The 25,460-nt window shown below is 45.7% G+C and overlaps 1 protein-coding gene across 9 annotated transcripts in view; it reads right to left on the bottom strand.

The window, feature by feature from the left end:
* KIF21A (kinesin family member 21A) overlaps nt 1-25,460 on the bottom strand; it is an 820,176-nt gene that overhangs the window by 309,464 nt on the left and 485,252 nt on the right. For all 9 annotated transcript variants that reach the window (XM_078679965.1, XM_078679910.1, XM_078679946.1 and 6 more), the window contains one exon: nt 2,700-2,894. In XM_078679965.1, the coding sequence (XP_078536091.1) occupies nt 2,700-2,894 (195 nt within the window). The remainder of the gene's footprint in view (nt 1-2,699; nt 2,895-25,460) is intronic.

The raw sequence follows: 25,460 nt of genomic DNA on the forward strand, positions 1-25,460 counted from the left end.
AGAAGGAGTCAAAACAATGTTAGCAAGATCAGAATTAAATCCACCCTCAGACACTACAACCAGCAGATCTGTGCCATCAAATGCACCACACTCACAGACTGCATTGACCCAGCACCAAGACCAGCCAAGAGATCTTCGCCATCATGAACGATTTCACCTCTCCGAGCAGCCGCCTATAACAGCATCACCCCCTCACAGGACCTCTGCACCAAGCTCCCCCAGGAAAGAATCATCTCTCTGTTCGACTCTCTTCAATGCATGCATGATCTCGCTCACACGCATCATCATCCGCACCCATGAGATTAACGCAGTTGATCCTCTCCCTCTCTCACAAACACGGAACACCTGGACCAAGTACGCATCCTGCCCAACCAAAGTAACAGACTGGATGCAGACCAACTGTCTCAAACTGAACACCAACACGAAAGTCATTGAGATTTTCAGAAAGAACCATCGCCGTGGGACCCCATGGTGGCAAGCTGAACTCGGACTCACACTGACCCCCCTACCACCCACACCAAGAAACTTGTGATTATCATCAACAGTCAACACAACATGACCGCCCAAGTCAACGCCATTGCAGCCTTTTGCTTCCACACCCTGAAGATTCTTAGGAGAATCTTTAAATGGCTCCCTACTAGCACCCTCAAAACAGTCACTCAGGCTTTGGCAACAAGCAAACTGGACTGCAGGAAAACCCTTCACACAGTTATCAGCAAGCAACTCATCAGGCGACTCCAAATCATTCAGAATTCGGCAGCCACCAACGCACTTAACCTTCCATGGCACACGCACATCACAACACAACATAGCTCAGGGAGCTCCATTGGGTTCCAATAAGCAAAAGATCCCAGTTCAAACTCCTCAACACACACCTTCAAAACCCTACACATCACACACCCAGCTTACCTCTACCCCTGAATCTCATTACACAAACCCACAAGGTACCTTCACTTTGTCGAACTCCTGCTTCCACCCACATTCCCCGTATATGTAGAATGAGAGCTGGTGGTCGGGCCTTCTCCTACATCGCTCCTAAAACCTGAAATGACCTGCTGTTCCACATCAGAGCCACCTCTACTATTCTCAAATTCTTCAAGAAATTGAAGACATGGCACTTCAAGAAGGCTTCCATTCAATAGGTCTAGGCCAGGCCAGACTTGCACCTGCTTTCAGTGCCAGGATACCATACTAGGTGATATGTGCATTTGTAAAGTGTACTAACATAACTTGTATCGATATCCTCCATCTTACAAATGATAACATCTTCCTTTTACACTTTTATACTTGTTAAATGTAAATCCTTAACATAAAATGTCAGCACCTCAGTCTACATTGTTTTCATTTCATGCCCATCATTTGGTTATGAACGACGTATATGCAAGAGTTTGGTCAAGTTGAGTGTGCTAATGAGAGCCTGTGAGCATGGTCAATAATTAGCATACAACTGCAAATTCTGCTGGAGCGATTATCAATGTAGATGGCAGTGGTGTACCCAAATGTATTCAAGTTAATAGCATCAACATTAGGGCTATATGTACAAGCAGAGAATGATACAGACCGAGGGTGTGTTCTTCAAACTCTAAAGAAGATGCAATACCCAATGTAAAAGACCTCAATTTGTGCAATGCTATAAATAGCCTAGCATCAGGTTAGCAAACAAATGGATGGGATAGCAAATAAATTAGCTTTCTCTGTCATCACTTGTCCCGTCATCCACCTCATCTGACATGATGTGTTGAAATGAGAAGAAAACACATTCATTTCAGTTAGACATTTTCACACAGTTTGCATACTCTCATCTAATGGTGGGAAAAATAATGAACACGTTTCATGGTTATTAATGCTTTCCCTCTTCCTCAAGCATCGTCTGGAAATTCTTTACGACAACGGTAAACATGAAATATCAAGAAATATCAAGAATATAAAATACTTAAACTTCAACACTGTGTTATAAACTTGCAGTTAATCATAATAACATTCTTCTGAAGTTAACACATTTTCAACATAAAGTAAAATATAAGCATAGAATGAATCCTGACCGAAGGAGTTGGTGGACAATGACATCCCAAGGCAGATTTAGAGTTAACAATATTCTGGCACTTCAGTTAAAGACATGATTGCCAGTTACCAACACTAGTGTTAATGCAAAGTGAACGTTTTTAAACTGGGTCAAAGATTACTGCAGATACAACTACTCAACCGCAGAGAAGATCACAAAACTCTTTGAAGCAACAAGCTAGGAAACTATTAGGATGATTCATATAATTCATGAAAGCCACTACATAATACACCCAAATCCACTGTTGGGAGTTAGGCAGTGTGACTAAATGAACTACCAGTGTGTACCCCCTTAATCTACATACTCCCCATTGGTATATTACTTGCATACAAATTCTATTAATTTCTAACTTCATTGAATTTACTTTTATGCCCAACAACATTGTTTTTACTTGCTTCACCCGGAATTCTCAAAACAAATTCATAATAAATTATCAAACTCAAATGTATTGTTTGAAAGTTCTAAAAATGTTTCAAAAGACTATGACTGACCCTTTGATTCTCATGAAGCAACAATAAAATACCACTGCTCTCTCCCCCTGGGCACCTTCCAAACTCCAACATTAATTCTAAAACTTCATTAACATTTTTTATTTTTAAACATTACAACATGACCTCTTGCAAGAAATATCACATACCTTTGCTTCCTCCATTTGCATGATATTGGCTTGACACTCTGAAATACTGTCGTTAATATAATCAATATTAGCAGTTAGGGCTTCCACCTCCTCTGTGATATTATGGACATGTTTATCCATTTCTCCATTCTCCTTAATTGATTTTTCCTTTTTCTTTAAAAGCTTCTCTCTTCTTTTGGTTAACTCTTCACGTTGCTGCAATTAGAAAAGTTATATTTTATTAACACCACAAGTGGTTGTTACAAAAACCAACATTAATTTTTACACCTTCCTTTCATATTAATAACTAACTTTCCTACTTCTCTCATACGATACTGTATTGGTCCCAATGAAAAACAGTGATATGGACGAAAATAATTACATCTAGATTGGATACTATCTTCTACATATTTGCTCATCATTTTTTAAAATATCCATAGTGACCAGTTTAGGACTTTACGAGAGCTTGCAAAAGCCTAAGCACCAGCAAGGTCTCAAGCATGCGTGTCATCAACCAATATGAAATCAGAGGTTGAAGTCACACAAAAGTCTGAAGATAGCCCAGCTTCTTGAAAATTCCACTCTCTATTATGAAGAGGGAGATGAATAACGCCCTAAAAAATACGGCAAAGATCATCGAAAAGACTGTTAAGGGACAGGGCTACCAAACTATTATGTTCTAAAAGTTTCCTTATGCAAAAACTTAACTTCTAGATCTACCACAGATTTGGACAGATGATGAATCAAACTCCTGATAAAAATCTGCCTAGAAATTGTGGGAATGTTTCTTTCTTTACAAACAAATATAATTATTAGTCTAGAAATTTGGCTCAATTTCCTGTTTCTTGCTTTAGCAACCCCCATTTGAGATCAGACAGTGGAAAAAAATGTTTATCTTACGTAAACACATCACATTGTTTTAACTGATATATAAAATCAGAAAAGAGAATTAAATGGCAAATAAATAAAATGAAGGTTAAATATTCCAACTGGCCCCATGATCTGAAAATATACTGTGCGTGAATTCTCAGTGCATTCATGGAAAATCAAGATGTTATATAAACCCTCCAGTGATTATTACTTTCACTTTAACATTACAATGACATCACCTCAGACTGACACACACCAAATGTGAACGGTGTACTGGAAGACAATCAGATTGATGTGATGACAATAGGAAACAGAGATGGATATTTAAGACAAAGAATGATTAACATTCTGCCCAACTAGAGCTTAATCCTACTTAGGGAATGTTCTAGTGTCTGCAGCTTACAAAGACCCTGAACCCAGTTGTATAGAGAGGAGATCTTGTAAATGTTCAGAGTCTCCAGATCAAGCAAGAATATTGAGTGAGTTTAAGAAAATAACTTCATAATACAAATAAATAAATAATATAGTTTTTTGGGTGTCTGAAGAAAACAATCAAGATGAACTTCTGTAAAACCTCAAACCCCCATGATTGTAGTCTCGCACGATTAAATAAAACAAAACAAAATGATGGAAAATGCATCTCCCCTCTTTTTCACATAACCAGAACTTGTCTCAATAGTCACCAACAAATATTACAAAAAATATTGGCACTTATTGACCAGTAGTCACTCGATTAAGACTTTCTCCAAACATTTGATGTGTTTTTTGACAGCAACTAACTTAAAGCCAATATTATGTCAGTCTGAATATACAGACATAAGCCATAAACATCTTTCTTTGAAAAACCCACAGGATTCTATGTATGCCATGACTGTTTGGTTTGTAAGTTTGGCCAAAATAAAATGCAAATTTATGAACCTAACGAAAATATCAGGACACAAATCAAACATTTGATTAATTCCACTAGCACCTACATGGTGCCTTTCATACTTTGGCCCTGCTCAAAGGTCTTCATATGAAGCGCTATAAGAGCTCTGAAAAGAAGAATCCAGAATACTTTCTCAAATTCCATGAACATAATTGACAATTCATCTTCTTCAAACTCTAACACATTGCACAACATACCAGAGGTTTGAACCGAAAACTACAAATGTGGCAATGAGAAAGTAAATACATACTACAAATGGACGGGAAACAGCCTTTACCACGAATGGTAAGTATAGAAGATATTAGACATATATATATATATATATATATATATATATATATATATATATGTTTTCACTCCAGCTTCTATCTTTCCCAATGAAAGCCAACTCAAGCCCAAATTCGTAAGCGTGTTGTTTATTTAGACAAAATAACCAACAGACACCAGACACGTTTCAGTGCAGCGGCACCTTAGTCATGGATAAATTTTAGTTTGTTCACTGTGAAACTTTAAAGTGCTCAATAAACATAAAAATAAAGGGAGGACTACCTGTCCCAAAACAAAGTAATGCTATCAGAATTTGGCAGCCATCTTAAAATGACCATAGACCATTGCATTTTATCAAAGTAATATATGTGAAATGACACCATCATAAATCTAAACATCACAGTTTCATGCGTGTTCATTAATTTGAATATAATTAATCAAATTCAATTATTTTGACATTACTGTCTACAATAAACAATGAAGTGCTTTATGCCTAAGCACGTATGAACATTCTAACTTGAATACGCCCAGTTAGAATGCCAAGTTCTGATAGCATTACTTTGTTTTGGGACAGGTAGTCCTACCTTTATTAATTATATATTGGGAAAGATAGAAGCTGGAGTGAAAAGTAAAAGGGGATCGCCTCCCCGCTCGTGCCCGTCACCACACAAGCGGCCAGGAGATCGGCGGACTTTATATATATATATATATATATATATACACATATATATATACATATATATATTCACTGAAAAAACCATAGGTTATAGACCATATATAGTTAGGAATTAGCATTTAAAAAACCTTTTTTTACTCACACAAAACCATTGAAATTCCATATATAGTTAGTAGTACTAACTATATATCGCGCACCCGCAATCCACTGCTGATCATGTCACATATTACATCATTCATGACATAGTCAGTGACATCACTGATGACATCACTGATGACATCTCAAATGACATCACTGATGACATCTCAAATGACATCACTGATGACATCACTGATGACATCTCAAATGACATCACTGATGACAACATCCAGTGACTGTGTATTTCTGTAAAGTTAAAATATGTCTTACATATTGAAGAATGAGTGGATGTAGAAGTGTCTGGATGAAGGATTTAGTAGGTGCATGACTGACTGTATGAGTGAGTGGTTAAATGTGTCTCACTGAGTGCATGGGTTAGTGACTGAACTGTGTTAATTTGTGCATCATTATGTTTGTTGTTCTGTAAACTGCTGCATGTGTTGATCATTAGCTATATGAGTAAGTATATGGGTTATTGATTGGTTGCTCAAGTATTTGTATGGGAGACTGAGTGTGTGTGTGGGTGGCTGGGAGGTGTATGACTCTGTGCATAGATGTGTGAGCTGTTGATTCACTAGATGTATGGGTTCAAAAGTGCATGTGGAAACAGCTGTATAGGTGATTGACTGTGTGCATCAGTGCATTGGTGAGTGAATGGATATCTCAGTGCTACATGTCAAAGTAAGTACATATGTAAAACATAGTACATGTGAGAGTTGGCATATATAAATAACTGTGCATAAGAGCCAGTGAATGTGTGAGTGACTGTATGGATGATTGTGAACTTGTATCAGGGATTGTAAAAGAGAGTAAATATGTGTTAGTATATGTTTGAATAAGTAAGGTGTGTATAACTGTATAGTTGAGGAAATGGAGGTGTAATTGATTCTTTGTATGACTGACTAGGTGTGTAAGTAACTCCATGGATGAGTGACAGTCTGTGAGTGTCTGTTTACACTGAGTGTATCTAAGGTTACATTAGAGTCTGAAGAGGTTCATCGTATTATCACATGAATGATGTCATCAGTGATGTGATCAGTAATGTCAAATGAGATGTCATCAGTGATGTCATTTGAGATGTCATCAGTGATGTCATCAGTGATGTCATTTGAGATGTCATCAGTGATGTCATCAGTGATGTCATTTGAGATGTCATCAGTGATGTCATCAGTGATGTCACTGACCATGTCATGAATGATGTAATATGTGACATGATCAGCAGTGGATTGCGGGTGCGCGATATATAGTTAGTACTACTAACTATATATGGAATTTCAATGGTTTTGTGTGAGTAAAAAAAGGTTTTTTAAATGCTAATTCCTAACTATATATGGTCTATAACCTATGGTTTTTTCAGTGAATTTTCAAGGTTTTGTAAATGCTAATTCCTAACTATATATGGTCTATAACCTATGGTTTTTTCAGTGACTTTTCAAGGTTTTGTAAATGCTAATTCCTAACTATATATGGTCTATAACCTATGGTTTTTTCAGTGAATTTCAATGGTTTTTTAATAGCAAATATCATAAGCTGTCGAATGTCAAGTACGTGGTAAGAAAAAACATTTTCGTATTTATGCACACTGATCTGCTTTGAATGCTGCCCCCCCCCCCTCATTTCTATTAGGAGTACTCTCTCTTTGCAGATAGTGAAGGGTAGTTAACGCAGGCCTTTGCCCCGGTTGTAATCCGTCGTGCCTGCTTCTCTCTCCATTTGATTGATTGTTATCCAAGCATTTACTGTTTTAGAATTGGTTCTCTTTGGTTCATTCTCTATTTACAAACAAGCACAGAGTCGCAATACTCTGTTTAGTCTTTGCAGATAGCGAAAAATCGTGTAAAAAAACAAAAGGAATCGAGCAAAATCAGTAGGCCACTAATGGGATCTCTTTTTGACCTCGCTAAAATAGAAACATTAGGAACAACCCCTCATGACAAATACGAAACTAGTGAGATGAACTGAACTCCACACCATGATGGCTGCAAGACAGCTCGGCTCCGCCACCCACCCCGCCCAAAATAACGATAAACTCTATGCAAATATTACAAATATATACAACACACCAGCAAAGTAACAGGGTAAAACATTTTATTAAACAACTATTTACATAACTATTTTATACTTTTTGTTGCCCGATCCGGCTAGCTCAATCGATCGAGCATGAAACTCATGCACTCTGATGGTTCAAAGTTTTGAGGAGTGCTTGTAACACTGTCTGAAGCCTATTTGCACTTGCTTCAGCTTCACTATTCTGAAAGTAAGTGGGGGCTGTTTGAGGACGTGACTGCATTTGTAAACAATGTGATGCGGTGCCACCCTGAACCGCTTGACGGAGGCCCCCGAGGGACGGTGTGATGGCGCGGACTTGGAGGGGGCGCTTGGCTCCGGCCCCCTCCCCAAGTCGTGTTCTCCTGGTGTGGCCTGAGATCGCCCCCGACATAGGTGGCCGGCTCCCGGGATCAAGCGGAACTTTTTGCCTTTTGGTAACTCTTCCATTCTTGACCTTGTCCCACAATCCGTTTCACCTAAAGACACGCTGTAGTGGGGCGCCCCTTTACCATTTCAGTTGCCATTCCGCCCGCTTTTGCTACACTGTGCCTCTTCCGCTATTCAGCTGTTTACCGCCCGCTCTTTCGACTACAGCGTCTCGCTCACCATGTAGTTGAGTTGCTCCCGCTCTTGCGGTGCAGCGATAGGCGGCTGCCACGGGACTCTCAAAATGGCGGCCGGCTCTTCAGATTTGGGCGTGGTCCACTAAAATGGCCCTGCGACACCTTGGAACTCGGACGCTTGTCTGCTAGAGCTTGGGCTCCATTCTCGAAAGCGTCCCCTCAGCCTTGAAGATTCCACAAAAGTCTTGGGGGCCCCGACTCCCGCAGGCTTCTGGTGGGGAGCGGCTAGCATGATTGCTCGTGGAATGGCCACGACGGAGCTACGAAATGGTGGTGCTCTCATGCTAACGCCAGCTTCAGTCTTAAACATCCAGAAACACTGTAGACTACCAATTCGATCAGTTCCGGTAGCGCCCCAACGTGACCCGGTAGAGAAGAACTTGCCCTCCCCTCTTTGACTGATGGTTCTTGTTGCCTGTCCCTTCTGTTGTCATTTAACAGAACTATTTAGCCTGCTGAAAGGGGTTGTGTTCCGACCGCTGGTTGGTGGAGACATTTTGACTATATTCTGGACCTGCGTTGTCGCGTAATGCGTCATATGACGCGCCGCGTTAGCGCATCCGGAAGTGATCCTGGGCACGATCCGGGGCGCGGCGCGCAGCGCGTAACGTAAGCATAACAGGTCATGTGACTTGTTAATAAAACTTTTCATTTGTTCATTTTACTTTTCTTATTCTAATGATGAAAGGCTTGGTCATATGACCTAAAAATTACGCTTTTTATTACTTTCGAACATTATTTTTTCTTAAACATATGTTATAATGTTCCAGGCTAATGTACTTTCCCAGAAAATTTACAACTGTCCTGCAAGTAAAATATATTCCTTTTTCGAGAAAAAGGGCGTTTCTTCGTCCCATGACGGAGCCGTTGAGCAAAAGAGGGTCGGCCTGCTGTCTTAGTCGCCGATACGCCTGAATATGAGATTCTTATCGATCACTTTATGTTGCAGGAGTAGAAAACACAACAGCCCTTGACCATTTATCTTTACTGCGTTCCTGCGTATTATACCTTTTACCCTTCATGTAATTGGACTGCTTTATTTCACTTGCCTTTTACTGATTCTAAAACAGTGACTATTATTAAAAACTTTACCAATGTAAATACTACTACCATGTTTTCTTTTAAAAACCTTTATTGTGAAAATGTCAGTATACAAATACGGGCCTATAACCACGTGGGCCGGCCACGGAGCAAACTGTAATCGTATATGATGAGTAGACATTTACACTGTAGAGGAACGTAACGGGCGGGCCATTAGGTTGCAAGAACTAAGGTGTCTAACAGTTGCGGAATCGGTGGACGTACATTTTATAATTAAAATACGACAGGGCCAGTTACAATAAAATTATCTAGATATACATTTGCGGGAAAGCACCATGGGTGACGTTAATTCGAACTTAATATCAATAGGGATGTCGAAATATTCAATCAATTCTCGTCCCCGCCCGCCATGTGCTTCAAAACTGCATACGTATCTCGTGATATCAAGGTTGTGCAACCAGTACACAACAAGGAGTTACGAGTCCCATTTATTCCGGCGCCATTTTGGGCGAGGACGGGCAGGTCCAGGATATAGTCAAAATGTCTCTACCAACCATCGACTATGATGATGTTCATATGCTGTATTTATTAGAGTAACACTCATCTGTCCACATGAAATTAATTTGCCACAATCTAAACATGTCATTTTAATCTTTCCAAAGTTCTTCTAAATATTTGGGACCGTTTCCCTTGCCTCTGATGCTGTCAGTGCCACTTCTTTGATGAATGTACTGGCAGGTCGGGGGTTCTCCTCCAAATCTCTCTTTTATGCAGCACTATAATTAATCGGTGCCACCTCTCCATATGACGATGCATGGTATAGTTACCATAACTATATTTTTTTTCGGTTCCTCTGGAGAGTACATCGTGGCAGATGAAGCATGTAACGTACCGGGCATTTACCTTTTTTTGCATGTAGAGGAAAGGAAAAAAAATTTGAGCGTCCGAGTTCTAAGGTGTCCCAGGGCCATTTTAGTGGACCAGGCCCAAATCCAAAAAACAGGCCGCCATTTTGAGAGTCCTGTTGCAGCCGCCTGTCGCATCAAGAGCGGCCGAAACTCAGCTGAATGGCAACTGAAACGGTAAAGGGGCGCCCCACTACAGCAGACGAGCCTCCACCTGGGAAGGCCCGTTCACGCCGCCTCCCCCCCCCCTTCGGGCACCCCACGCCGTTATTCGGAGCAGGATTGTAGGATGGCCACACCAGTGCGGCAACTTGCTAGACACCACCTCGGTGCCAACCGAATCTCAGCGCCTTGTGGTGTCTTCTATTCAGAAAATATTGTTGTGCTGCCTTCGACCTATTCGCCGCAAGTGCGCACGCAACTCAGCTGCATAGCGAGTGAAACACCAAGGGGCGCCCCACTGCAGCCGAGGAACCTTCATCTTGGGGGCGACGCACAGCATCACATTGCTTTCCAATGCAGTCAGATCCTCAAACAACCCCCACTGACTGACGCAAACTCACAGGCCAACGGAGCGCCCCACGCCGACTTTCGGCGCAGCATTGTAGGATGGCCACACCAGTGCGGCAACTTGCTAGACACCACCCGGTGCCATCCGGATCTTGGCGCGTTGCGCTGCCTTTGGCCCTATTCGCACATCGGTCCGCTACTGACGCCACCTCACAGGCCAACGGGGCGCCCCACGCCGACTTTCAGCATTGTAGGATGGCCACACCAGTGCGGCAACTTGCTAGACACCACCTCGGTGCCATCCGGATCTTGGCGCGTTGCGCTGCCTTTGGCCCTATTCGCACATCGGTCCGCTACTGACGCCACCTCACAGGCCAACGGGGCGCCCCACGCCGACTTTCAGCATTGTAGGATGGCCACACCAGTGCGGCAACTTGCTAGACACCACCTCGGAGCCATCCGGATCTTGGCGCGTTGTGCTGCCTTCGGCCTATTCGCACATCGGTCCGCTACTGACGCTACCTCACAGGCCAACGGGGCGCCCCACGCCCACTTTCAGCATTGTAGGATGGCCACACCAGTGCGGCAACTTGCTAGACACCACCTCGGTGCCATCCGGATCTTGGCGCGTTGTGCTGCCTTCGGCCTATTCGCACATCGGTCCGCTACTGACGCCGCCTCACGTGCCAACGGATTTTCTACGCTTTTTATACCCTATGCCGCATAACAGGTCATGTGACTTGTTTATAAAACTTTTCATTGGTTCATTTTACTTTTGGTTTCCTAATGATGGAAGGCTTGATCATATGACCTAAAAATAACACTTTTCATTGGATGAAAACTTTTTTTTTTTCCCAAACGATGAAAGCCCCACCTTGTTTCTGGATGTTTCAGACTGAAGCTGGCGTCAGCATGAAAGCACCACCATCTCGTGGCTCCGTCGTGGTCATTCCGCGAGCAATCATGGCAGCCGCTCCCCACCGGAAGCCTGCAGGAGTCGGGGGCCCCCAAGACTTTTGTAGAATCCTCAAGGCTGAGGGGACGCTTTCGAGAATGGGGTCCAAGACCTAGCAGACAAGCGTCCGATTTCCAAGGTGTCCCAGGGCCATTTCAGTGGACCAGGCCCAAAAAGGAAAGAGCCTGCCGCCATTTTGAGAGTCCTGTGGCAGCCGCCTATCGCTGCACCGCAACAGTGGGCGCAACTCAGCTGAATGGCGGATTTTGACACAGTGGACCAAAAGCGGACGGAATGGCAACTGAAACGGTAAAGGGGCGCCCCACTACAGCAGACGAGCCTCCACCTGGGGAGGCCCGTTCACGCCGCCTCACCCCCCCCCCCGGGGCGCCCCACGCCGTTATTCGGAGGGCGGCAACTTACTGGACATCACCTTGGTGCCATCCACATTTCAGCGCGTTCTGCTGCCTTGGAACTATTCGCACAACAGACCGCTACTGACGACCCACCCCCCGGGATGCCCCACGCCGGATACCCAAATCAGTGCGGCACCCAGGCAACATCACCTGGGTGCCGTCCAGAAATCTGGACGTTGTGCTGCCTTGGGACTATTCGCACAACCGACCGCTACTGACCATTGTTCCTTCTTTTTCCCTAAAAATGTTTAAATGTTTTTACTGTTTTTGTTTTGTTGTATATATTTATAAGTTATTAAAGTTTTATAATCCTACTACTTTGTTGGAGTGCTATATATTTTTAATGTGACACATAATTGTAAAAACTTTGATGTACAAAGAGTCATCCCTGGAATCTTCCGCTTCAGGCTCGGTCCCCTCCCCAATCACAATACAGGATGGTTTTCAGATAGTAGGAACGCGTGTGGTGTGACGGATCTCATCGGGTGTGGGCCTTGATCTACTATAACTCCTTTGAAGAGGGGTGATTCTTTACAGCTGGGGCCATAAACTACATCTGCAGGGCTAGCTGATAGCCTGGGACCGGCCTGGACAATCGGACACAGAGGAAGAGGAGTGTCAGAGGGTGCGGTAGTGAATAGGGCGAAAGGGAGGTGTCGGGCGGGCACAGGGTGTGATTCTGAGGGAAGAGCAGCGCAGATGGGGGGAGGTTTATTGCCCATGCATAAGACAGAGAGCGGGGGTGACCAGTGCCTGGGGGAGATGCTTGCGAGGGTGGGGAGCCATGCTAAGGATCGACAGCGTGCAGAGAGTGGGTCTGGTCAAGGCATCTAAAATGGCTGCCGTGCACGACAAAAGTGTGGCATTTGAAAAAAGGCAAGATGGCGCAGACAATGTTTATCAACACTTCCTGATTTCCTTCGAATCGAACGTTAACAGACGTTATCTCTCCCACACTACCGGTCCCCCTGGGCTTAAACGCCGAGATGGTAGGGACTGCATCCCGTGGAGATAGGCCGAGACGTCACTCAGCAGAAAAAAAAGAAAAAAAAAAGTCTATAAACATACAATAAGTTAAAAGTCAATCATTCTTGTTTCCTTGTAGTACGCTCCCCAGTCCGCTTCCCGTTACGCGAACCGGGCGCACCACCCCAAAAAAAACGATTTCTTTTTTTTTTTTTTGGCCCGCGGGGCCCTTTTAAAACCTCCACATCAAACCTAGGGGGTCAGGGAGGATCTACTATGCCCCCTTATGGTCATTTGCCCCTTCGCTTTGGCCTCCTCTTGTCTCTCGATCCTACCGAGAGACAAGATGGCGGCCGCTACGGACTGTTTGGAATGTTTACAGACATCGGAGAGCCAATCAGCTTCGCTTCGCAAAGCTCCGTAACACGAAAAGTACGCGAAGCGGAGCGCTGCCCGGAGCGCTGTTACAGATATATATCTTTTTTTGAACGTTAATTTCTCAAAATCCACTGGAGCACATATATTGAGACCTAGCAAAGGCACATCGGGCTACCAGTCCCTACAATTTTGCCAAGTTTTGTGCAAATCCATTCAGCCGTTCGGGCTAAAAGTGAGGCCAACCGCCCTATGGAAATTAACATGGGACAAACACGTTTTGGGACCCCCCTTTTTTCTCGGCCCCCCCCTTGACAAACCCCCCCCAAATTTTCAGGGGCTGCTCAGAAACAAAATGTTCCATTTTCCTGAAAATTTCAGCCAATTCCGTCCACAAACGCCAAAGTTATTAGACATAGAATTTTCAAAAATCCCATAGGGAAAAAATCCTAACTATATATACCTACTGGCGACCGCCAGTAGGTAATATATATATATATATATACACACACACACGTTATAGTTAGGTGAATATTTCAGTGCCAACGAAATGTTTGAAACTAAAAAACCACTGACGTTTACCAGTTACAGTTATCTCTAGTAACTATAACTGGTGCCCTAAAATAACTAACTCGCGCCCACGCCATGCACAGTCTTGTCATTAAAGATGTCATTTCATATGTTGCAGTGATGTTATCAATGATGTCAAACATTTTATAAGTGATGTAATATGGGAGGCAATTAGCAGTGCATGGCGAGGGTGTGAGTCGTAGTTACCTTAAGACGCGAGTTATAGTTACTAGAGATAATTATAACTGGTGAATTTCAGTGGGTTTTTGAGCTTAAAATATTAAAATTAATTAAAAAATAAATTTAAGTTAAATTTAATTTTAAATATACATACACACAAACATATATGTATGAATAATTGTCTGGATGTATTTTTTGTCATGGGCTCAATCAAGTTGCCACTTCAGGCTGAAATTACCCTACAAAAGGGGCCCCAAAACTGAAATGCAGTTGAAAGCTAGGATCACACATATGTAGACCAACTACCTTTCTATGCTTCTCCCTCCTCTTGCGACCTGACTCAATCATTCAAAATAACGTTTCCAATGCAAAGATGAATCTGGACTGATCAATACGCACAACAATTTAATTTCTCTATAATAATAATACAAACGTGAAGGATGAGAAATCCTTGGTTACTGGTTATTACCTATGTAACTGTAACACTCCAATAGCACTAGTCCATTAGCCACTACTGGACACCAGATCAACAAGAAAAAAAGTAATGTTAGTCTTTACTAAATTCGTTTTTTTCGTTTTTACCCGTAATTACCATAAGGCAAGTCCATGCTTTTAATGGTATTGCATATGTAGTTGTCCTGTAATCAAGAACTATGCTTTCAATCTTTTCCTTTATTACTTGTATATACTGCATACCAGTACTTTGTGTCTAACTCATTTCCAAGAATTTTCTTCTCTAAGTTCGCACTGCATCACTTGGTTATATGCATTAGTATACCAGAAATCTGTGTCGTACCTGCATTCACTATGTTTAATAAGAATTAAGGGACTATTGAAAGAACCAAATGAATTTCAATGACATATTATTCTGCACAATGTTTCAAATGCACAAAAAAGTCAATATCATCATAGAACAGTTAAACATGTTGAGTTTTACTCTCTACCTATCCAACAGATAGCATGCTGCCTCTCACCGTGCTCCTAAACATGTTGTATGTAACACAAAACCTCAACAGTTCCATCTTGGTCTAAATACCTTATCTGTATCACTTATTTCGATTTCTATATGAATATAACACTATGAGATCTATGTATTCAATGTCCACTTGCACTGATTTAATTATGATCCCATTTATGAGGCCAGTGACGTAGAAAATGCCAACTTATTATCAAAGGACTATGAGGATCACGTTTCAGAGGTCATCGGGACTAACACTTGTATTCAATATCACCATCACACACCGATTATGGTTTCTTTTTTTACGATCACAAGCATCCAGCCTTTTAACTAAGCCACTTTAATAATGGCCCTACTAACCAGCAGGTTAGACCACTTCCAGAAATGGCAATAACGCACTTTAATCTCCATGCTCTTTGGCATTACCACATTCCCTATTACATTCCCCCTGCTCGATTACGGCCACCTCATTTTGGACGATTGCAGACCCCTGTCGTCATTTCTTCTAGTTTCACCACAACCAGAAGCCTCAAATAATACATCTGTGCAATATGCTCCAGGATCACTAAAGCACAAAATGTATTTGATCGCCCTGCTGTTTGACCAGAGAACCTTCCTGAGCACAGCAACAACTAAGGTACAGCCTCCTTATAAGTCTATGACACCCCCTGTTAAACACTCATGCCTCTCAAAATTATTGCCATGTAACTTATTGTGCTTTCTCTTCCTGATCTCTTGCAGTTAAGACTATAACATATGTACAACAAACACAAGGTTTGATTTTTGCATGTCAGTGGGTACTCTCATTTTAAATTTATGTAAATTTCTACTATTTCTCATTCGACGTCATCTACTCCACCAGGCTTATGCCCTGCTGGTTCAGCCATGTCCAGAGACGCAGGGTCTCTCGACAAAGGTCCACGACCCCACCCCGCCCTGCTTGTTGCAGTACCACATGGCGGTGGTGATGTCGGTGAACACCTACACTAACTTCCCCTTGACAGAGGGAAGGAAAGGCTTCAATACCAACTGAATCGTTCGGAGCTCCAATAAATTTATGTGGAGCCCCGTCTCCGTCAAGGACCAGTGTGCCCTGATCTCCACCTCTCCCAGGTGGCCGCCCCATCCCAGAAGTGACGCATCTGAAAAGGTAGGAAATAGCACTCCTGGTCTATTTGCAAGACCGACTTGTCCGATGTTATGGATCTCCAGTAGGGGAGATGATGACGAATTCTCCCACCAACTGGAGCAGTGTGGTCCTGCAGAATCAGCCTGAGATTGCTGGGGGCTGCTGGGGGCAGTGTGGCCGACGACTTCTGGCCTCCATTCCGAGATCGGAATGCACCGCGTCCAAGTCCTCGCACAGCTTGGGTAGTCTGTGCGGGACGGTGGCTGGGATATGGCTGGTGCGGCAGGAAGCCCCCTTCGTTGCCATGAAAGAGGCGAAAGGAAGACTGGCCACGGGGGTGGAGGAGAGGCCCAAGGATCAGGCAATAGCTCGAGAGTCCTTGAACCTGACCAGGGCCGAGACTGCCTTTTCCACAAGAAGGCGGTTTCCATCAAAGGGCATATCCATCCAATTGGCTTGGACATTGCCCGAGAAGCCAGTTGTATGAAGCCAGGCGTGGCGCCTCAAGGTCACCGTCGTTGATATAGATCTGCCCTGCGAATCGGTCGTATCTAGGCCACACCGTATGGGGAATTTCGCTGTGTCTCTCCCATCCTTGACAGCTTGGGAGAGCACAGCCCGGGCCTCCTCCGGGACTTGTGGAAGCACTTGCGCAACCGTCTCCCAAAAGAAATGGGAGAAACAGCCCAATAAACACGCAGTATTCACCAACAGCAATGCCAGGCTGAAGGAAGAAAACAACTTCTTCCCAAATGAATCCAGCCTCTTGGATTCCCTATCCGGAGGGGAGGAAGGGAATGTGCCTTGGGATGTAGAGGCCTGCACTACCAAACTCTCTGGGGTGTGGTGTTGGCTGGGGAATTTTGGGTCACCCGGAGCTGGGCGATGGCGGCGTGTTTATCGCCTATTCACAGGAGCCCCTGGACCATGTTCCTAGAAGGACGTCTGTAAGTGCCTCATTAAAAGGGTAAAAGGGTTTCGGAAGTGGAAGCCCCAGGTTGAAGCAGCTCAGTCAGGAGATTAGTCCTGACCTGCACCGAGGGTAGCTCCAGTCCAAGGACCTCATCTGCCCCCTTAACCACCATGTCATAGGATGCTCCCTCCTCCGTAACCACCGTAGATGGAGAGAGCATGCCAGTTTCTGGAGAAGTATCCAGTCCACTGGCCTTCCCAAGTTCCCCATACCAGTCCAATTTCTTCTCAGACAGTTCCTGGGTTTCAAGAGTGTCCCAGACCCCTCCCAATCCTCTCCTGAGCCTAGCTCATCCTCACGGTGCTCAGGCGACAACATAGAACCTCTGGGTTCTGTCAACATCGGAATCTGCGTCAATAGACCTCGTTCCGACTCCATGTCGTCAGGGATGAGGATGGGGCTTGCACTACTGACATTGGCGTCGCCGCAGGCACTGACTTCCGATCCGACGCTGGGGAAGGTCGTGTTGGCACGACCGGCGTCGAACCGGATGTGGGATCAGACCCCTGGGGCCCCTCCGGCGTCGTGGCCAGAGCAGATGGCGTAGAACCCAATGGGGCCCCATTCCGACCCCGCGGAGCCCATCCGAGTGTGCTGAAGACCTCGAATGGGAGGAAGAGTACTTGGGGCTCCGTGAGCGGTCCCGCGACCTCCTCTTCTTCAATCAGGACCGTGACCTCGTTGGAGTCTTGCTGGACAGTGTTGACTGCCGAACCGTGAGTAAGTTCATCGCCCGCTTCCTCAAGGTCTTCGGAGCCATCGCCCGACAGTCTGAACACTACTTCGTATCATGGTCGCGCTCGAGACACCAAAGACATACGCAGTGGGGATCGGTGACCGGCCTCATGTGGGAACAAGTCTGGCACGGCTTGAAACCTGTCTTCCTTTAAGACATCCCTCGCACACGAAAGTCGAAAAAATCCAACATTTCTACAAAAGTCTGCCAAAAAGTGTCAGAGGGTTAGCTCTTCCTGGATTGACGCTTAACTGGTTCAGAAAGAAAAGAACTGACAGCCGCGTGCCTGGGTGGCATCTAAATAGGCACTGCAACATCATAACTAGGCTACCTGGTTTTAGGTTTAAACCTATAATAAATGATAAAACCCCACCAAAAGGTAATTAGCCATCACCAGTGTAAACCGATAAGCACTGAAAAAACACCTTTGCAACAACAAACTAAGTGCCATTCAAAGAAAGGAAAAGATGAGTTAAAGAGACATTTTTATTTCTTCCTGAAGGGGCCAATGCAATGTAACTTTGTTATACATGGTAGCATGAAGGAAGACTGGGCTAAGATTATTCTGCTTGAGTTTTGTTTTTTAGGGATGTCACTAAACATTGTCTCTTCTTCCTTCGGCTTTTTTTCAGTTTTGTGGTCTTTGGCCTAAAGATGCAGTGATTATAAGCATGTTTTAGGTCTTATTTAGTTATTTTATAAACTGTAGTGAATCGGTAAATATCAAAATCATATTTGGATATTTTGATTTCACTGATAAATAAAATTGCTGGTTTCATAAAAATCTTTCCTAATATGTACCATCACATTTACCCACAGACAGAGAATGGGTGAAATCCTTTGATACATCAGCCCCCTTTTCTAGTGAGTCAGTATTGATTGTAAGTGAATTGCCTAACACCCCAAGCTTTAAAAATTCAACGCAAGATGTAGTGAATATGCTACTTACCAGTATGCATCTGTTCTTGGCATGTAGGGCTGCTAACATTCATATCTTTTGCATTAGATCGCCGCCTAGTGTTGGGTCCGGATGATCGCACATTGTTGTCCTGGAAGAGTCTTCGAAGTATCCTGAGATAGGTGGCTCCTCCCCTGGACTACAGTGCGCATGGGCATCGGCTCCATCCCCAGATTGTTTTTAGCCATTGTGGCAGAGATGGAGTGTAAAGTGTAAAGGATGTCCATGCTAATGATTGAATGCAAGAGTATGTCTGCAGCTGCGACAGGCACCGGGGAGGAGGGTGGGCGATATGAATGTTAGCAGCCCTACATGCCAAGAACAGATGCATACTGGTAAGTAGCATATTCAGTTCGAGGCATGTGGGCTGCTAAATTCATATCTTTTGCATAGAATATATAGCAGTCCCTCCCTTAGCGGCGGTTGCCCGTGCCAGCTGCAGAAGCCTGAAAAAGTGTCTTGAGAACAGCCTGGCCAACAGCTGCTTGCTGTTTGGAATGCACATCAACACAGTAGTGTTTTGTAAAGGTATGTGTTGTAACCCATGTGGCTGCTCTACAAATGTCCTCTAAAGGAATGTTCCCCAGGAAAGCCATGGATGCTCCCAATTTGCGTGTGGAGTGCGCCCTTGGGGGTATTGTTAAGGTGCGTTTAGCCTTTTGATAGCAGATCTGGATGCACTTAACAATCCATCTGGCTATTCCTGCTTTGGAAATAGGGTTGCCCTTGTGCTGTGGCGAGAAGGCAACAAAAAGTTGTTTTGTTTTCCTAAAGTGTTGTGTCCTGTCAATATAGTACATCAACGCCCTCCTAACGTCCAAAGTATGGAGCATTCTTTCCGCCACCGTTTGTGGGTTTTGGAAGAATGCAGGCAAGTCAATAGTTTGGTTGAGATGAAACTGTGACACCACCTTCGGAAGGAATTTGGGGTTAGTACGTAGTACCACCCTATTTGGATGAATTTGTATGAATGGCTCTTGGATTGTGAGCGCTTGCAGCTCACTGACACGTCTCAGTGAAGTGATAGCAATAAGGAAAGCCACTTTCCATGTTAGGAACTGGAGGTCACACGAGTGTAGTGGCTCAAAAGGTGGTCCCATCAGCCTGGTGAGGACCACATTAAGATTCCACACCGGAGCTGGCGGTGTTCTTGGGGGAATGACTCGTTTCAGACCTTCAAGGAAGGCCTTAATGGCAGGCACTCTGAAGACAGAGAGATGCTGCCTGTTCTGAAGATAAGCTGCTATGGCGGATAGATGTATCCGAATGGAAGTGTACGCTAGATTGCACTTGTAAAGATGTAACAGATAGCAAATGATGTTAGGGATAGATGCATCTAGCGGGTTTATGTTATTGGCTGTACAGTGAAGGACGAAACGCTTCCATTTTGCAGCATAGCATGCTCTGGTAGTCGGCTTCCTGGCCTCCTTGATGATGTCCATGCATTCTGGAGGTAGGTGAAGGTAGCCAAACTCTAGGACTTCAGGAGCCAGATCGCCAGGTTGAGCTGTTGCGGATCTGGATGCTGAATGTCTCCATGGTTCTGCGTCAAAAGCCTGGGCGTTAGGCGCAGCCTTTGATGCGGCACCACCGAGAGCTCTAGAAACGTGGTGTACCATGCATGGCGTGCCCACATTGGAGCAACTAGGATGAGTGTCATCGAGTGCTTCCTTAGTTTTCTCGCCACCAGCGGTATCAGAGGTGCTGGTGGAAAAGCGTACGCAAATTTGCCTGACCAGTTCATCCATATCGCATTCCCCTGCGACTGTGGGTGAGGGAACCTGGCGGCAAAGTGTTGGCATTTTGCGTTTTCGTTTGTGGCAAACAGGTCTATCTCCGGATGACCCCACTGCTGGAAGTACGGGAGGAGTACTGATGGATGTAACTCCCACTCGTGCATTTGATGGCTGTATCTGCTGAGCAGATCCGCCATCTGATTGTCCTTGCCCGGGAGGTGTTCTGCCATGAGGAAAATGTTCCTCTGAATGGCCCACTTCCACATGCTCTGAGCCAGATGAGACAGCTGCGGCGAGTGGGTGCCTCCCTGCTTTTGAATGTAGTACATCGCTGTCATGTTGTCCGTCCGGACTAACACTACCTTGTTGCACAGATGTACATTGAAGGACTTGAGCGCCATGAAGATTGCCATCAGTTCCAGATAGTTGATGTGCATCTTCTGTTGCTGCGTCGTCCATAGTCCCTGCACAGTGTAAGTGAGCAGATGAGCTCCCCATCCCTGGAGAGTTGCGTCCGTTGTCAGGGTAATCTGTGGCACTGGCTCTTGGAACAGTCGGCCCTTGCAAAGGTTGTGTGGATTCCACCAATGCAGAGAGTTGTACGCCCGACTGGTAACCAACACTAGGTCTGTCAATTGTCCCTGAGCCTGTGTCCACTGATTTGCTAAGCACTCCTGGAGCGGACGCATATGTAACCTTGCGTGAGGGACTATGAAGATGCAGGAGGCCATCATGCCAATCAACTGCATGAATACTCTCGCTGGAAGCGAGTGTTGTGGTCTGAACTTTTGGATTAGAGACTGCATGCTGTCTATCCTGACCTTGTTTGGCTGAGCCATGGCTGTCAGGGTATTTATCGTCGCGCCCAGAAACTGCCGCACATGTGCTGGTTGAAGGTGCGACTTTGGGTAGTTCAGCGAGAAGCCCAGATTGTGAAGGAGGTGAATGGTAGTCGACATGTCCGCGGCGCACTGTTGTTCCGACTTGGCTTGAACGAGCCAGTCGTCTAGGTAGGGGTAGACATGGATGTTCTGCCTCCTGAGGTGCGCCGCTACCGTCGCCAGACACTTGGTAAACACTCTTGGGGCGGTGGTCACTCCGAAGGGTAGGACTTTGAACTGATAATGCCTGCCTTGGATAGTGAACCTGAGATATTTTCTGTGGGACGGGTGTAGTGGTATGTGGAAATAAGCATCCTTGAGGTCTATGGTTGCTAAGAAGTCCCCTTGGTTCAGTAAGGGAAGAATCTGTTGCAGTGTAAGCATATGGAAATGTTCTGATAGTATATACAGGTTGAGGGGACGCAGATCTAGAATGGGTCTGAGAGATCCGTCCTTCTTTGGAATAAGGAAGTACAGGGAATAGACCCCTGTGCCTTCCTCCTCCACTGGCACGAGCTCGATTGCGCCTTTTTGCAGCATCACCACTACTTCTTGCTGCAATAAGTGCAAGTGCTCTGCGGACATAGGCCGTTGCCTTGGTGGAATGTTGGGTGGAGTGGACTTTAACTCTAGACAATAACCGTACTGGACAAGTTGTCGTACCCACCTGTCTGTGGTGATGTTTGTCCAGGCTGGCAGGAACTGCTGGAGTCTCCCCCCGACAGGTGTTAAATGGTCGGGGGGGCAGTGACAGAGAGTCACTGTTTGTTTGGGGCAGAGGAACGGGAGTTGTTGTTTCCTCTGCCACGTCCTCTGGTGCTGTTTCCTCGATAACCCCCTTTATTCTGCTTGGGGTACGAGGACTGTGCTCCACCTCTAGTGAACTGAGATTGTTGACCCATCTGTCCTCGGGTGACTCCACGTGCACCTGAGCGACGAAAAGTGTTGCCCCGGAATTGTTGTGACTGAAGGGCCCCCATAGACTTAGCTGTTTCGTTGTCTTTCTTAATCTTTTCGAGGGTGGTGTCAACATCAGGACCAAACAGTCTATCAGGATTGACGGGCTGATTGAGTATGGTCGTTTGAATGTCTGGTTTAAACCCTGATATGCGTAGCCACGCTTGTCGTCTCAGCATGACGCTAGTGTTAATAGCCCTAGCTGCTGTGTCCGCGGCATCAAGTGCACACTTTATGGCTGCATTGGAGATGAGTTTTCCCTCCTCTATAAGCAGTTTGGTACCCTCTTAAAACTGCGAAGGCAGGTGTTGTAAAAGTTGCTCTAGGGTGTCGTAATGCGCCCTATCATAACGTGCCAATAGCGCCTGTGTGTTCGCAATACGCCAGAAATTGGCAGCCTGCGCAGCTACTCTTTTGCCCCCTGCCTCAAGCACTTTAGACTCCTTGTCTGGGGGAGGAGCTTCACCCGTTGTCTGGGAGTTTGCCCTCTTGCGGGCATTTGCGACCACAAGAGAGTCAAGTGGCAACTGTCCCCGAATGTATGCAGGGTCTGCAGGTGCTGGTCTGTATTTCTTCTCGATGCGTGGATTGACCACCCTCGCCCTTGTAGGCTCTTTAAAGATTTCCGCAGCATGCTTAAGGACACCTTTGAGCATAGGAAGTGTCTTGACTGTCCTTTCAGAGACTGAAAAAGTGTCAAACAGAAAATCTTCCTCCACTGGGTCAGCATGCATGTCCACATCATGATTAGCAGCTGCCCGTTCAATGAGTGCATGAAATCCTGCAGAGTCTTCTGTTGGGGATGCACGTGCACTGAAAGGCTGTGGGTCTTGCCCCACATTTTGGATTCCCTGGTCACCTATGTCGTCATAGGAATCCTGTTGTGCATCGGGCTCATTGATGGGGAAAGTGTACTGGTCATCTTGTCCATATTCCTCTCCCTCTGAGTGGTCAGGGGAAGGTGTTGGACTCCTTCTAGGAGGAGGCTGGATAGGTTCAATCAGGGCTGGAGTGTCCTGTGTAGGCCTCTTCTTTTTAAGTGGGATAACATAGGAGTCCACTGGCTGGGAAGTTATCTTCCTCTTGTAAAGGGTCAACTTGCCCGTGTCCGCGTCGATAAAACGTTCAGATTCGTCTCCTGAGTCGAGTTGTCGACCCAATACTCCAGCAGGCGTGGACGAGTCCGATGTCTTTGGCGCCGTCTTTGGCGCAAAGGCCTTTGGTGCCTCCTTCGGCGGCAGAATGAAGAGAAGTTTGCCAGCAGGCTTTGCCGGCATGTCCGTCGTCTTCTGGTGCGACGGCGCCGGAGCCGACGTCGCAGAAGCCTTATCCCGTATTCTTTGAAGAGAAGTGGCGATGAGGGATGCGTCACTCACAGCGGCACTTGGCGCCAACGAGGAGGCCTTCACCTTGCCTTCGGTTCCGACGTCCTGTGGGCCCTTCGGAACCTTAGACGTCGATGCTGCAGCTGTAGACAGAGTCCTTGGACCGATGTGTTGAGCCTCCGCCCTTCGATCCGTGTGATTTTGCCGACTCCGTTTCAACCACGCGTCCGACTAACGACGTCCCAGTCGGTACTGGAGTCTTGTCGCTGACTTTGGCTGACTTTGACGGCGTCGTCCCGGTCGACCCGTGCCGGACGACCTTCTTAGAGGATGCCTCCTCCGCTGACGACTTCGGCACTGTCGAATCGACAGTTTTCTTCGACTTCTGTGGACCGGAGGCCGACGGAGTCGATGAGGTAGCAGGCTTTGGTGTTTTTGGTTGAACGACCGCCATCTTAGGTGCACTCGAATCCGTTAGTTTCGGTTTCGTTTTCGGTCGGCCATTTTAGGAGCAGTCGATACCGATGGTTTCAGTTTCGGTTTCGATACGGGCTGCGTAGCAAGTATGTCCGTGGCCGGGCCTGAAGGCGGGGCCGTGGCTTGCGGTACAGGGTCTTGGGTAAGGCCGAGTGGCGATCCCGTGACCCGAGCCTGATCCGCGTAACTTTCGGGGCATAGCTCATCCCCTGAGCTATCTTCCGCGGCCCCATAAACTTCTACGACGTCCCCTACCTCGTCGACGTATTCAAGGCCTTGATCCACGACCCCGTCGTCGTCTTCCGGATCTGCCTCGGCCTCCGTCGCGGGCGGTGAGATTTCAAGATGATGGCTTAGGCCCTCTTCTTCCTGGTCGCCGAAGATGTTATCCGGAGCCGGGGCCGCTTGCCTGGCCTCAAGGCGCACCGCGCGCCGAAGCTTGAGCGTCTTCTTCGACCTGAATCTGGAGCAGGCCATGCAGTTCTCCTCGTTATGGTCTGGCGAGAGGCATTTATTACAGACCAGGTGCACGTCGATATGTGGGTATTTGGACCCACAGACGGGACAGTATTTAAACGGGCTCCGCTCCATGTTGAAAAGTCGTGGTCGTGCTGCGATGAGAAGGCCTCGATGTCCGAAGAGTGATACGACTCTGCAGATTCCGACTCAAAGAGACGGAAGAACTCGAGACCGTACGCAAACAATACCGACGTAATGAAACGAAGGCCTTTTGGCCTTAAAGAAGCTAGTTTTCTCGGTTCCGACAGAGAGACGTCGAGACCGCATCCGAACCCAATGGCGGAAAAAAACAATCTGGGGATGGAGCCGATGCCCATGCGCACTGTAGTCCAGGGGAGGAGCCACCTATCTCAGGATACTTCGAAGACTCTTCCAGGACAACAATGTGCGATCATCCGGACCCAACACTAGGCGGCGATCTAATGCAAAAGATATGAATTTAGCAGCCCACATGCCTCGAACTGACAGGTATATGTGAAGAACGTTGTCACCAAGCATCTGAGATAGTGGTGAAAACATGACATCAGACGTTTAGTAAACATGGAACGCAGTGTCACTTCGAATGTTGCTGAAAAAAGTTCCTACCAAGTACAATAAAGATTAGAGTGATATTGTTTGCATTTGCAGTAATTCAGGTACGTATGTGAAAAAGTTGTATGATGGT

Source organism: Lissotriton helveticus, chromosome 1_1 (assembly GCF_964261635.1).
Source record: "Lissotriton helveticus chromosome 1_1, aLisHel1.1, whole genome shotgun sequence".
Lineage (NCBI taxonomy): Eukaryota > Metazoa > Chordata > Amphibia > Caudata > Salamandridae > Lissotriton > Lissotriton helveticus.